This window comes from Leucoraja erinacea, chromosome 3, assembly GCF_028641065.1.
Source record: "Leucoraja erinacea ecotype New England chromosome 3, Leri_hhj_1, whole genome shotgun sequence".
Taxonomy (NCBI): Eukaryota; Metazoa; Chordata; class Chondrichthyes; order Rajiformes; family Rajidae; genus Leucoraja; species Leucoraja erinaceus.
In genome coordinates, this window is record NC_073379.1 from 1,771,230 (window position 1) to 1,786,724 (window position 15,495).

General features: G+C 41.6%; 1 protein-coding gene across 7 annotated transcripts in view; it reads right to left on the bottom strand.

Moving 5' to 3' along the window:
- The window catches only part of poc5 (POC5 centriolar protein homolog (Chlamydomonas)), a 76,785-nt gene that overhangs the window by 8,519 nt on the left and 52,771 nt on the right, over positions 1-15,495 (bottom strand). For 6 of the 7 annotated variants that reach the window (XM_055631349.1, XM_055631334.1, XM_055631362.1 and 3 more), the window contains one exon: positions 9,208-9,329. In XM_055631349.1, the coding sequence (XP_055487324.1) occupies positions 9,208-9,329 (122 nt within the window). The remainder of the gene's footprint in view (positions 1-9,207; positions 9,330-15,495) is intronic. The other variant, XM_055631342.1, reaches the window with a different exon arrangement.

The following is a 15,495-nucleotide window of genomic DNA, read 5'->3' on the forward strand; positions in this document are numbered from 1 at the left end:
ATATACTCATGCATAAAAAATAGGTGCAGGAATAGGCCATTCGGCCCTTCGAGCCAGCTTTGCCATTCAATATGATCATGGCTGTTCATCTAAAATCAGTATCTCTTTCCTGTTTTTTCCCCAATATCCCTTGATTTCACTAGCCCCAAGAACTAAATGTAACTCTCTTGAAAACATCCAGTGAATTGGCCTCCTCTGCCTTGTGTGGCAGGGAATTCCACAGATTCAGAACTCTCTGCGTGAAGAAAGTTTGTCCTCATCTCAGTCCTAAATGGTCTATCCTTTATTCTTAAACTGTGATCCCTGGTTCTGAGCTCCCCAACATCGAGAACATTTTTCCTGCAGTTACAGTAAGTGAAAATCTAGCAGGCAAGCAGGATGCTTTCACCAACCACCCCCATTTGAAGGCCACTATCTTCCACCATTTCTACCCTGTGCTTGGGACTTACTTCCAGCAGCCACTGGTTGTCCTCCAGGAAGCACCGAGCCACAGCCTGATCCATGGTGGTCACCTGGGCGAATTTGGCACAGAGACTCTCACGGCATCGGCGCAACACTTCCGACGCCTCCAACGGCCTGGGACTCTTGCACTGAGGCTGCTCCATGAACGGAACTGCAGCAAGCGATTTGCCAGCCCGGCAAACACTCGCCAGCCCCGGCTCCCCGTCCGCATCTGTCCCTGCCGCTGCTTCTGCTTCCACCCCTCCCTCAGCCCCGGCTCTCCAACACCCGCGGTCCATGCAGTTGATATGAGTTTTGAAATTTTCGCTGATCACAGAACTTCTCACGACAGAGCGTTGGAAATTTGTGATCAGCGTGAGAGCATGAAAATTTGGCCAAATGCGTGATTCTCACGCTCAATGCGTGAGAGTTGGCAGCCCTGCATTTCTGATGTACTCATCAGGTCCCTATATAATCGGAGCAAGATGTTTCCACTCTTGTACCAAAACTTCTTTAACAAAAGCCAACATGATATTTGCATTCTTACTTGCTTGCTACACAATTACCTCATTAGTTAATGTACAAGGGCACCCAGATCCCTTAAAAACATTTCAAATAATAAAAAATGATCGTCAAACTTCCACAAAAGCAAATGAGCTCATCAACTATTATGCCCTCATCATTTGTTTAGCCCGAAGATAGTCTCTAAAGCCTCTGCATTCTCCACCAATGTCCACAATGACCCCTGTTTTTGAACCAGTAAATGATGATGAGAAATTATAAATGATTTAATGATAAATGTAATCTGATCTAAATCACTTCAAAAACCTTGCTGACATCGGTGAGACATTCTACTAGGGTCTCCTAATCTGAAAATGGCTCACTTATCCCCACTGTTCACTATCCATTGATCAATCTGTAATTCATGCCAGTTCATTACTCCCAATATCATGCGCAGTAATTTGGAAGCTAGAAGGCGGTCATGGTGGCGCTGCGGTAGAGTTGCTGCCTTACAGCGAATGCAGCGCGGAGACCTGGGTTCGATCCCGACTACGGGTGCTGTCTGTACGGAGTTTGTATGTTCTCCCCGTGACCTGCGTGAGTTTACTCCGAGATCTTCGGTTTCCTCCCACACTCCAAAGACATACAGGTTTGTAGGTTAATTGGCTTGGAAAATGTAAAAATTGCCCCCAGTGGGTGTAGGATAGTGTTAATGTGCTGGGATCTCTGGTCGGCACAGACCCGGTGGGCCGAAGGGCCTGTTTCCGCACTTTATCGCTAAACTAACCAAGTAGAGAAACATTTGGGGCTTAATCTTCTCAATTTGATAACCTATAAGAAATTAAAGATTGTTGGATCCTACATCTGTATCTAAGCTTCCCTCATTCTATAGCTTGTCTAGTAGTAGTAGGCCCCTTTCAGACATGACTGACCATGGGTGATGCATCCTAGTTTGCAGGCGATGTGTGGTGGGATGCAAGCCTGGGAGATGTCATATGGAAGACCATGTAGCGTGCCCCCCCCCCCTCTCCACGTCGCTGATCGCTCCAAAGGAACAGCAGGGCCGTTACAGTTTGGCACCGGCACCGTCACAGGAGCTGCCAGAGCGAGGTTGTAGACAACGATGAACTGCCTTAGGGGCTCCGACTCCAGGTTTTCTTGAGGTGAACTCCAACAGCCTTTTCCATGACTGGATATGGCCACAAGGCAGTGGAGGTTTTAAATCAGAGTTTTCCCTCTCCTCGATGGACTGCCTTCCCAGGCTGACGAGCCCCATCTGCCCGAGACATATGGGGGCGGGAGCATCTACCTTTCCGTGTATGTCTATAGCACCTGCCCACCATTTGCAATAAACAACATTCAATTCCCAAATGCTTGTTGCACTCGCTCAACATCACTTTCTACCTCAACTGTCTCATTCCAATAAACAAAATGTGCTTTTTCATTCTTCCTTCGAAAGTGAATGACCGCAGATGTTCCCACATTTACTCTGCCTGCTGACTTCTTGCCCATCCTATCCATATATCCCATCCATAATCTATCTTTCCCTCTTGCCCATAAAACATGCAAACCTAGCTATCTTTGTATGGTCAAAAAATATGTTTAGTCAGTGTGATGTCACAATAATGGGACCAATGTGTTTCTATTCTCACCATTACCCTTCAGCTTACATAATAGTCAAATGCACATGATATTATTGTATACATTGCAGACAGGAAGTAGTGAAACGAAAGGTAGGTCACTCTTTAAGCTTAATATTTTGTCTCAAAGTACCAAACCATAAAGCTATGGCTTCTTAGACAGTGACGGCATCCATAACTCCCTTGGCCACGAGCAACATGGTGGCATAGTTTGTAGAGCGGCTACCACCTCACACATCCAGTAACTTGCACTTAATGCTATGCAGCAACACACACGAAGTACAGAGATTCAAGATGGTTACAGAACTCAAGCACCCATATGTAGAAACAAGGAATTGTAGATGCTGGTTTATACCAAAGATAGACAGTGCTGAAGTAACTCAGCGGGTCAGGCAACAACTCTGGAGAAAAAGGATGGGTGACGTTTCGGGTCGGGACCTTTAGATTCTCGACCAGAAACATCACCCATCCCTTTTTCTCAAGAGATGCTGCCTGACCCACTGAGGTACTCCAGCGCTTTGTGTCAATCTCAAGTTTCAATATACTGCAGTTTCATTTTTCTTGAATCTTTCCACATTCCATGTACTACAATGCAAACAAAAACCCAACCACATTTTAACCATGCGGCCAAGAAATTCAATTTGTCAAATGCACCTAGACTGGGTGCTCAGTGGCCTATCACCATTTAAACTATTTCACTAAATGGGCAATGTGATGGTTGGTTTCCCCAGAACTCAACCATCAGGAGAAGTTTGATGGTTGAGTCCCAATCATCATTCGCAGTAATTTGGAAGCAAGTAGTGGAGACACTTTTGGGACTAATTCCTCGGGATTTGATAATCTGCAAGAAATTAAAGACATTTTCTATGCAGGAGCCAATGAAAATGGCTCCAGCCAACTCCTCACAGCTCAGTACCACGGACAGAACGAATAAGCTGATCCAAGATGGCGTCCAAGTCATTTGTGTGCTAGTCTCAAAGTGGATCTGATCTTGTATGTCAGTGTGAAATATTATTGCTTACGTTTGAATAATGGAGCTTTGTATTGTACTGATAACAAGCTCTTGCTCCCTGGCTTGAAAAAAAAAAAAAAAAAAAAAAAAATCAGGTCATGGGCATGAAGCAAAGAAAACAAAAACCCCACTAGAATTGATTCTCTAGTAGTAAAAAAAAATTCAATAGCAAGCACGATATTTACATTAAATTACAAAACCCACAGCACAAAATGGACTGCTGATCCAAGTTGCCTCTGGTCCTCTTCATAGTACAAATGAACCTCTTCCCATCTCTTTTTTTGACCATCAGCATATTCTTTCAAGTTTCCCTTGAACTGCATTCATGCTGTATGCCTCTTAAGGCTGTATATCCCTTATTCATCCATTCTTCATGACAAAAAGTCTACACTAAATTCCATAAAAGTTCTCATGATCAATGCAAAAAATACAGTTTTGCAAACGCTCATGTTGAAACATTTCTGCATTGAAACTACTCAAACCTTTCCTAAAGGCCTTTATCAAGTCACTCGTCACCGTTTCTTTTCCAAAGGAAAGGAATGCTTCTCAGTTCTGATATCATTCTTGTAACGCCAGTATCCCCATTACTTTGTAATTGTCATGTTGATATGGCAAGGTTGATAGTTTACACCAGGCTTAATCTCTGGGAACATAATGTTCCCTGACGTGCCAATGTCATATCAAAGGAGTCAGAAATCTATCCATAAACCATTTCAATATGTTAATTCTCCCAGGCTAGTCAAATTTTCATATGATAGATTACCTTGGCTTGAGGATGCCTATTTTTCCCCTCTGGTTAATGTTTTTTTCTTAAAATGCACAATATTTCTTAAGATTAAGGATAATCCAAACTTCCAGAGCTACTGCATGCACCCCTTTTTTGCCATCCTGATTCTTAAGTGTGCTCCTCAATTCCCCTATACTCCCCCCAGGAATACATTGATCCCAGTCACCTTATATGATCCATGTCCTTTTCCTTTCTCTGACAGGAGGCACAATTTTTCTTGTCATCCATGGATTGTAGAATGGTATTGCCAGCCCAATGGTCTCCTTTTCCAGATAATAAATTTGATTTCAACATTATTTATATCCTATATAATGGGTGTCATGAGGTTTTCTACCAATTGAACTGAAATCAAGCAAGGCTGCGAGGGAACCAACTCCTCTCCTCCTCCTTCCAGGCTCTTGCTGCCTTCGCTGAGGCTCCCATCGCCGCCACCTCTGAGGCCCAGACAGGCCTCGCCACCCGGCTTCATTGAAGCTCCCCGAGCGGCTTGTGGGGTGAGTCGGGCCTATCGGGGTGCATTCCGGTCGGCGGCGGTGTGATTGTTCGGCGGTGGATCGGGCCTGCATAGCTCCCCGGGACACTCCCGCCGCGCGCATGGCTCCCCAGGTGAATTGGGCACACTTCAATCTCGTGTGTAAACCAAAGTCACATCAACATTGTTCTGGAAGTTCCAAATGCCACTTTGGAAGACCGAGTAGCACAATAACTCTCAACACCGGTGCCCCGCAGGGTTGCATTGACAATGGACAAAAGGTGCAGGAGTAGGCCATTCAGTCCTTCGAGCCCCCTACTTTCATCCCTTTACAATGTACGGCCAAATTGGGCTCTAATTCCAATCTACAATTTGCAGATACACTACTATGGTGTCACAAATCATTAATAATGACTAGACAGTAGTTATGATGAGACCAAAAAGGCAAAGGTAGGTAGTACACAAAAATGCTGGAGAAACTCAGTGGGTACAGCAGCATCTATGGAGCGAAGGAGTTAGGCAACGTTTCGGGGCGAAACCCTTCTTCAGACAGTTCCTTCTGAAACACTTTGTCCAGTTCCTTCTGAAACACTTTATCCAGTTCCTTCTTAAACACTTTGTCTCCAGCATCTGCAGTTCCTTCTTAAATACTTTGTCTCCTTCGCTCCATAGATGCTGCTGCACCAGCTGAGTTTCTCCAGCATTGTGTACCTTCGATTTTCCAGCATCTGCAGTTCCTTCTTAAACAAAAGTAGGCAGTATTCCACTGTTGATATGACTGGTTCAGCTAATCATTTGACAAATGATGATCTCCAAAACGCTTGATAAAAAATGAGAAAAGGGAATTTTATTAGACACCGTAGTCACACATAAATGATATAAATGGTACCTAACTGCCTCTCCAGTACAATTTGATGAACATTTAACAGATTCAACTCTGGCAATGTGCTTCAAAGCTGTGTGCCCAATATCAATGTCTAAGACTATAGATATTTAATGATCAGGCAGAATGTCCACCATTCATATTTAGCAAACTTCACCAGCTGGATATATACATTTTTCAGGGGTTTTGACTTACTCAAAACAATGATTTTTGGCACATCCAGGTGTACTATTCAAGGAATAGACTGGTGCCCCCCCCCTGATTTTGTGGGTATAAAATCGCAGGCCTTGTTAATCAAGATGTACAGACATTTAGATCACCATCTTTTTGAAAAGTTATAGTCAAAGTTGATTAATAAATTGGCAGTTTTATTGAAAGCAATGTTTCTTCCAAAGATATTCTACATGCAGCTTCAGCCATTTCATGAATATGGCATTTCAAACTCTCTTCAAATAAGTCGAACTAGCTTTTCATCACCTTGTCAAACGGGTGTCCCCACTCATTCCACGATAGAGTCCTGCTGTTCGTGTCTCTGTTGCCTTCTACAAATTCCACCGATAGCATTCCTCACAATTGTGACAGCAGGCAAATTCCTAGTGAACCATTTTCGAATCATTGGTGTGAAAATAATGAGGGACACCTCAGTGACATCATTTAAACCAGATGAGCAACTGGGTGGCTTGTCACCTTTATTTAGACTTAACAGGACTTGCATTATCTTCACTTATCACCTAACCATCCATATTGTCCTCAAGTCAGATGGCGAATGAAATAGCAAGAGATAACGTTTTTAATGAGGTAATTCTTGGAAAAAAATAGTAGTAACAATAACATTTAAAAAATAAATTAAATAATTGCTTCACGTATTGATGTATCGCTACTTAATTGTACTAATATGTAACTGAACTATCACCATTAACTCAATATTGACAAAGTTAAATGGACTTGCTAATCTCATAAATTCATAGATGATAGGAGCAGAATTAGGCCATTCGGCCCGTCATGTCTACTCCGTCATTCTATAATGGCTGATCTATCTCTACCTCCTAACCCCATACTCAGGCCTTCTCTCCATTACACCTGACATTTCGGCACAATGCTTAATCTTGTTAAACAGTGGGCAAGAAGCTAACTCTGCCGTAGAAATATCCACTGACAGCCTCCACAGCCCACTGTGGCAATGAATTCCACAGATTCACCACCCTGTCTAAAGAAATTCCTCCTCGTCTCCTTCCTAAAGAAACGTCCTTTAATTCTGAGGCTATGACCTCCGGTCCTAGACTCTCCCATTAGTGGAAACATCCTCTCCACATCTACTCTATCCAGGCCAAAGCAATATAATAGTCAAAACCAAAAAGGAAAGATATCTGAAACAAAAACAGAAAATGCTCAGCAAGACAGGCAAAGTTTGTAGGAGAAAAAAAAAATTGGGTTCATATTTCAGATCAATTGCCTTTCATAAGTCTGGTGAATGATCAGACATGATCCTTCTGCTTTCATTTCAGATTTCCTAAATCTGGCGTTTCTGGTTTTCGAGGTCATCATCTTGTCCTTGACAAATTGGAAGATTGCCAAGGAAAAAAAACCTCAAGCCACCTTATAAAAATAGAATACCTCAAATTAAATCCCACCTATGGGAAATAAGATTAGTATATATGCAAAGGTCTGGCATAAATGCCTTGAACTTCTGTAAAGTCATTTTCTTCATTACCCTGGAGAGGACAATGAGCCAGATCACAAAGAGCTGGATCTCTAATGCTGTAGAGAACAACTACGGTAAAGACCATTTTAACCTCATTCAATCCACTAGTATTTACAACTAATCCATTAGATTTAAATTAGACTTTGGACTGAAGTCATAATTAACCCTTGTCTACCAAGTAGAAATGTTATGCTTAATCTTATTAAACAGCGAAGCAGTTTTGTGCTAAGTTGCAATAGCTGTTCACATACGTATTTCAGAACACAGGTCCTTCTACAAGATGTCAAGTTAAGCTTTGAATCCCTAACAATCGTTACTTTAGGTTTTGGAAGTAATTAGGGAAGAATTGCACTAGATTCTGTCTTTGATGATCACTCACTTGTAACCAGGGAACCTTACATGCTACAAATACAGTTTAAGTAATTGAAATACAACACAAGCTGCAGACCCCATCTAATTTTAGAATATAAATCAGGATTTATTTATTACTACGATCACTAACAAACTTAAAGTTCTATATGGCATTCCAAAGAGTTTGTGGCCTGTAACTTAGTTTAAATATTTACACGTCCTCTTCATTTATAATGTAAAACTTGCTGTCAAAACAAAACTAAGCTGTACATGAATTGTAACATGTCAATATATACTAGGTATCTATGGTACCATATTATTGTACTTAATTTTAATTAAAAAAAAAAAAAAAAAACTAATCTGGTGATAAAATATTCTGGATTCAACGGAGAGATTAAAAAAAAATACAAGTCAAGGAATTGCTAGCAAGTTCACCTTTAACACATTTGATTATCCAGAGACAATTTCTTGCATAACCGAAGGTAGTCCCACAAAGTGTCACTTGTTATGCCGTTACAGTATTAGTTAACCAATCATTGATAAAGTAATGTAATACCAAGACAGTATTTCATTGACTAGAATGATAATTGGACGAGACACATTACACTGGGCTAAAGACCGTTTACTTAGCAGCAAGTCCCCTATTGCCTACAATGGAGAAGAGCAGAAAAGAGGGAATATCGTTCACTTGCCTGGAATGTAAAACTCAAACGCACTCAAGCAACTTGACAAAGAACAAAACAATCTGTTTGAATTATATCTATCACCATAAACAATCTCTTCAACCATCACCTGACAACCGCTTTATACAGGTAGGCCAATCGATGGTGCATGGAAAAGTTACCAACTATAAAGTTTGCTGCATGTCAGACATCATCCTGATCAGGAAATGTTTGTATTCCTCCATTGTCCTGGAATTCCTTAAAAAAATACTGTGAAGCATCTCCATGATGCTCAATGTCACTTTTACAAACTTACATGGGGATAGACAATAAATATTTGCTATACAGCATGGTCAATATACTATTAATTAAGTAATAAAGATGTTAGTTTTTCATTTCGCTGTGGGCAAACTTCAACTTCCCAATTGCCCTGATGTTCAAGAGGATAACACAACGGTCTTCATGAAATGGCTACGTCAGATTCAGTGGTCCATTCAATGCTGGGTGGTCCATTCAGCATTCTTATTCTCATCATAGTTTGTCTACAACAGATTCTTGCTGGAGAGTCAGCTACATCACAGTAACATTTTAGAGTCAGGTACACAGTCGTAAAATTTATCTTTGCGAGCACAACTACCATGGTGTTGCAGACAATGGGAGCTGAAAATTATGCTTTATGCATTTCACAAAGATTAAACAGCGAAACAGACCAGCGAAATGTTACCTCAAAGGCAAATTTTAGAGTGGACTACATACCATCCGATCAGAGTCAAAGGGAATTGAAGGATCCAAAGATGCTGGAACAGGACAAGCTGATGGCTGGGGTGCAGAGGTGGAAGGACAGCTGTCCGAGTCATCTCTTCCAGGTATTAAATCTGCTGTTTTAAAGTTAAACAGAAATGGAATGTAAATATGCAAGTAGACGTCAATGCTGAAAATTGAATAAAAACACATTTTTTGCATATGCATTAAACTTATTCAAGCATCTTCCAAGTTTGGGGAATTTTCTCATCCAACTGGGGAAAGGTAAAAATTATATTTCCACAGAAAATAAGGATTTCTTAAAAGTGAGAAGTTATGTAACTGATTAGTGAATAGAAGCACACAGGGCCGCTTAACGTTAAAAAAAATCACAAAATGTACAAAACTTAAGTTTCAGTTCGCATTTATTTGTCACATGCACCAAGGTACAGTGAAATTTGAGTTATTATGCAGTCATACAATCAAAAAGAACCCAATACACAATAGAATTTAACATAAACATCCACTACAGTGGAATCAACATTCTTAACTGTGATGGAAGGCATCAGTCAATCTTCCTCCTTTGTTCACCTGTGGTCGGGGCCATGAACCCTCCATTGTCGCTGCTACGGACAGCCCGATGTACAAGTCCTATCGTTGGGATGATCGAAACTCTGACGTTGGGACAGACGGGAACACACACTCCGCAGCTTGAAGTTCCCGAATCTACCACTTTCTTAGCGGAGACACATAGGCCGCAGGCCGGCGTTCGGAGCACCTCTTCTGGCGATCCCCAGCAAGGGATCCCAGGCTCCGTGATGAAAAGTCCGCGTTAGATTTGAAACTTAAAGCTATAAAACTGGTGTAGTATAAATGAAGCAGAAATCAATTTATAAAAAAAGCGGATTTTATACCTTTCGCAACCGATGGAGTATTAAGTGTAAAAAAATCCCCAAAATGAAGCATTTCAGCATAATTTTCATGAGAGATATAGGTAAGAAAAGAAAATCATATGATCTATACTTAAATTTAAAAATGAGATGCCTAACCAAAACCTGGAATTTGCAGACACTGAATCTCCATGATGTTTAATTTTTAAGAGAGGTCATTCTGCTATAATAGGTTTTGATAATGCAAAATGGATATATATGCGAATAATAAAATAGGGAAGTCTTATTGAATTACATGGGTGATAATTTGGTTTTAGTAGAATTTTAAATGGGCTAGGGTTTTTGCAATGTCCAGGAGAGCTTTTTGACACAATATGTTGATCAATGAGGAAAGGAACCACGACCACCAGGCCTTAACTTGGGGAATGCAGCTGCTCAAGTGGAGGGAGTGCCATTGGGGGTATCATTTTGGAAATAGTGACAATGACTCACTAAACTTTAAAGTGGTTATTGAAAAGGATAGGGATAGACCAGTAAAGATTCCCGCTCACTAAAACTATCCTGCACATACTGGGGACAACTTACAATTTTTTACCAAAGCCAACGTACGTTTTTGGAGTGTGGGGGGAAACCCACGCTGGTCATGGGGTGAATGTATAAACTCCGCACATACAGCATCTGTAGGATCAAACCCGGGTCTCTGGCACTGTAAGGCTGCAACTCTATCACTGTGCCACTGTACAACATGAAAACAGGCCCTTCAGCCCAGCATCTCCATGCCGACTATCAATCACCCAGTCACACCAGTGCTATATTATCTCACTTTCGCATCGACTCCCTACTCATTAGCAGCAATTTATAGAGGCCAATTAACCCAATACCCACACATGTTTGGGATGTGGGAGGAAACGGGAGCACCTGGAGGAAACCAAGGCAATATGTGTGTGATGTTCTTCATAGTGAAGACAAATAGAGATTTAAAAAAATCAAAAGAGAAGAAAAACTCCAACCTAAAGAATGGAGGGTAGAGGTAAGAGATGACAGCATTCCCATGGGCTAAAGCACTCTTAAGTAACTAAATCATGCCAAAGAAGTCTTCATTAATTATTCATATCAGCAGTCAGATCCACCACTACTCACATTCATCAAACTAAGCATCATTCTGTTTGTTTTTAGCAAGGGAAAACGTAGATTAACCGCAGACACATTAAAAGGCAGAAAGAGATGTTTAGTGTGCTGATATTGATAATACCTCAACAGGCCTGAAACAGTGTAATGACATTCAAAGGGTTGAAAAGTGGTGAACATTTCAAAATATCTTATGGAAGTGTGATAACGAGAGTTCAAGGTTTGCAGGTTCCTGTTTGAGTGAAGGGCAGATAGGTGTAAGAAACCTTGGATGTGAAGAGAAACTGTAGTGCTGGTCAGGCAAAAGGAAGCATGGGTTAGGTGTAGGGAGCCAAGATCAAGTGGATTCCTGGGAGAGTATAGAGGATGGAGGAGTATATTCAAGCAGAAATTCAGAGGGTAAAATGGGGGGGGTTTGAGATAGTTCTGGCAGAGAAGATTAAAGAGCATATGAAGTGATTTTGTAAGTATATTAAGGGAAGAGTAGTTACTTGAGAGAGAAAAAAAAAACAGGGTCCTCAGAAACAGGAAGGGTTATCTATATACAGAGCTACAGGAGATAGGCAAAGAGCTCAAAGAGTATTTCTCCTCTGTTTTTGCAACAGAGAATGACATGAAGATTAGGGAACTCGGGGAAGTTAATGTAATCTCTTGAGGGCAGCCCACATTACAATCAAGGTGGTGTTGGCCTTCCAAATGGTATGAAGGTGGATATATCTCTCAGGTCAGATCAGGTATATCGAAGGACACCGTGTGAAGCCAGAGAAGAAATTGCACAAAGTATGAATCTTGGTTAAACACGGGTGAGATGCAGAAAGACTGGAGGGTGGCTAATGTGGTGCCATTATTTAAGAAGATGTGCAAAGAAAAACCCGAGCACTAGTAAGCCTCACATCTGTGGAAGGAACGTTACTGGAGAGGATTCTGGGGGTTATGATATATCCATTTGGAAAGACAAATTCTTTGGGGATAGCCAACATGGTTTTGTGCATGGGTGATAGTGTCTCATAAATTTGAAGAATGGGGTACTGGGCTGAAGACAAGTCTACATGAATAACAGGAAGGTCTTTGAAAGGTTTCTGTATGGTAGTCCGCTCTGGAAGGTTAGATTACATGGGATCCAGGGAGCACGAGCTAACAGGATATAGAATTGGTTTAATGCTTAAGAAACAGAGGACGGTGGTGGAAGGTTGTTTCTCAGACTGCATTCATGTGACACGTGATGTGCCTCGAGGATTGGTGCTCGGAACATTGCAGGTTTGTGGTTTTGAGGCTGAGGCATGTGGACATATAAGCATATAGTTCCCGAAAGTAGCGTTGCAGATAGATCAGGTGGTGAAGGTGGCCTTTGATACGTAATTCTGATGTTATGTTACAATTATACAAGATGCTGGTGAGGCTGCACTTACAAGAGAATTGTGTTCAGATTTCATCACTCTGGTGTAGGAAAGATACCATTAACCTAGAAAGAAATATATAGATATTTCAAAGATATACAAGGATGCTGCCAGGCCTCATGGGCCTGAAATATGTCAGAGGAGCGGAATTAGGCCATTCAGCCCAGAGTGTCGTCCACCATTCAATCATGATTGGTCTATCTTTCCTTCTCAATCCCATATAGTGAGAGATTGGGAAGACTGGTACTTTTGAAGGGAGTGACACAAAAATTGCGAGTAGCGTGAGGGGGGACGTGAATACGGAGGTCAAAGTGTTGTATACGAATGCGCGAAGGTTAAGAAATAAAGTGAACGAGATTGAGGCTCAGTTAGAAATTGGCAAGTATGATGTTGTGGGAATTACAGAGACATGGCTGCAAGAGGGCCAGGGCTGGGAACTGAATATCCAAGGGTATACTTCCTATCGAAAAGACAGACAGGGGGGCAGAGGGGGTGGGGTAGCGCTGTTGGTGAGGAATGAAATTCAGGCCCTTGCAAGGGGCGACATTGAAACAGGAGATGTGGACTCAGTATGGATAGAACTAAGGAATTGTTAGGGTAAAAAGACCTGAATGGGACTAATCTACAGGCCCCCAAAACAGTAGCCTGGACATAGGGTGCAAGTTGAATCAGGAGTTAAAATTTGCATGTAGCTCAAAGGTAATGCTGTGGTTATGGGAGATTTCAACATGCAGGTAGACTGGGAAAATCAGGTTGGTACTGGACCCCAAGAAAGGGATTTTGTAGAGTGCCTTTGTGATGGATTGTATTGGAGCCTACCAGGGAGAAGGCAATTCTGGATTCAGTGTTATGTAATGAACCGGATTTGATAAAGGAACTTGAGGTTAATGAGCCATTAGGAGGTAGTGACCATAACATGCTCAGGGTTAATCTACAATTAGAGAGGGAGAATGACAGATCAGAGGTGCCAGTGTTGCAGTTGAATAAAGGGGACCATGGGGCCATGAGGGAGGAGCTGGCCAAAGTTGCCTGGAAAGATACCCTAGCAGGTTCAACACAGAAGCTGGACTGAACCTTGAACCCAGGACTGGATGAATAATTACACTCTATAAACTAGGGACCTATCTCCAAATTGTGTTATTGGTAATCGTTTTATTTTCTCCCTCCCGTCTCTACTAGCTTTTCTCTATATCTCTATCTTTCAAAAAAATTTAAAAAACAACCCAAAAGCTATGTTAATATGTAACTGATAAACAAATTGTGTTTTGATTATGATATGTATATACTTCTAATAAAAATATTTTTAAAAAAAAGAAAGACCCTATAGGGATGACAGTGGAACAACAATGACAGGTATTTCTAAGAATAATACAGAAGGATCCATAATACAGGATCAGTTCATTCCTAGGAGGAAGAAAGATTCCAAGGGGAGTAAGGGGCGACCATGGCTGACAAGGGATGTCAGGGACAGTATAAAAAATAAAAGAGAAGAAAAACGTAGCAAAGATGAGCGGGAAGCAAAAGGATTGAGTAATGTTTAAAGAGCAACAAAGGATAATTAAAAAAACAATACGGGGAGAAAAGATGAGGTACGAAGGTAAGCTAGCCAAGAATATAAAGGAGGATAGTAAAAGCTTCTTTAGGTATGTGAAGATGAAAAAATTAGTTAAGTCCAAAGTTGGACCCTTGAAGACCGAAAAAGGTGAATTTATTATGGGGAACAAGGAAATGGCAGATGAGTTGAACAGGTACTTTGGATCAGTCTTCATAAGGAGACAAACAATCTTCCTGATATAGTAGTAGGCAAAGGATCAGGGTGACGGAGGGACTGAAGGAAATCCACATTGGGCAGGAAATGTTGTTGGGTAGACTGATGGGACAGAAAGCTGATAAATCCCCAGGGCCTGATGGTCTGCATCCCAAGTTACTTAAGGAAGTGGCGCTAGAAATCGTGGATGCATTGGTGATAATTTTCCAATGTTCTATAGACTCAGGATCAGTTCCTGTGGATTGGAGGGTAGCTAATGTTATCCCCACTTGTTAAGAAAGGTGGGATGAGAAAACAGGGAATTATAGACCAGTTAGCCTGAGATCGGTGATGGGGAAGATGCTGGAGTCAATTATATAAGATGAAATAACCTCAAATTTGGATAGCAGTAACAGGATCGGTCCGAGTCAGCATGGATTTACGAAGGGGGAATCATGTTTGGCTAATCTTCTGGAATTTTTGAGGATGTAACTAGAATGGACAAGGGAGAGCCAGTGGATGTAGTGTACGTGGACTTTCAGAAAACATTTGATAAGGTCCCACATAGATTAGTGGGCAAAATTAAGGCACATGATATTGGGGGTAGAGTGCTGACATGGATAGAAAATTGGTTGGCAGACAGGAAACAAAGAGTAGGGATAAACGGGTCCCTTTCAGAATGCCAGGCAGTGAGTAGTGGGGTACCGCAACGCTCGGTGCTGGGACCGCAGCTATTTACAATATACATCAATGATTTGGATGACGGGATTCAAAGTAACATTAGCAAATTTGCAGATGACACAAAGCTGGGTGGCAGTGTGAACTGTGAGGAGGATGATATGAGAATGCAGGGTGACTTGGAGAGGTTGGGGGAGTGGGCAGGTGCATGGCAGATAAAGTTTAATGTGGATAAATGTAAGGTTATCCACTTTGGTATCAAAAACAGGAAGGCAGATCACTATCTAAATGGCGTCACGTTGGGAAAAGAGGAAGTACAACGGGATCTGGGCGTCCTTGTTCATCAGTCTATGAAAGTAAGCATGCAGGTACAGAAGGCAGTGAAGAATGCGAATGGCATGTTCGCCTTTTTAACAAGAGGAGTCGAGTATAGGAGCAAAGAGGTCCCACTGCAGTTGTACAG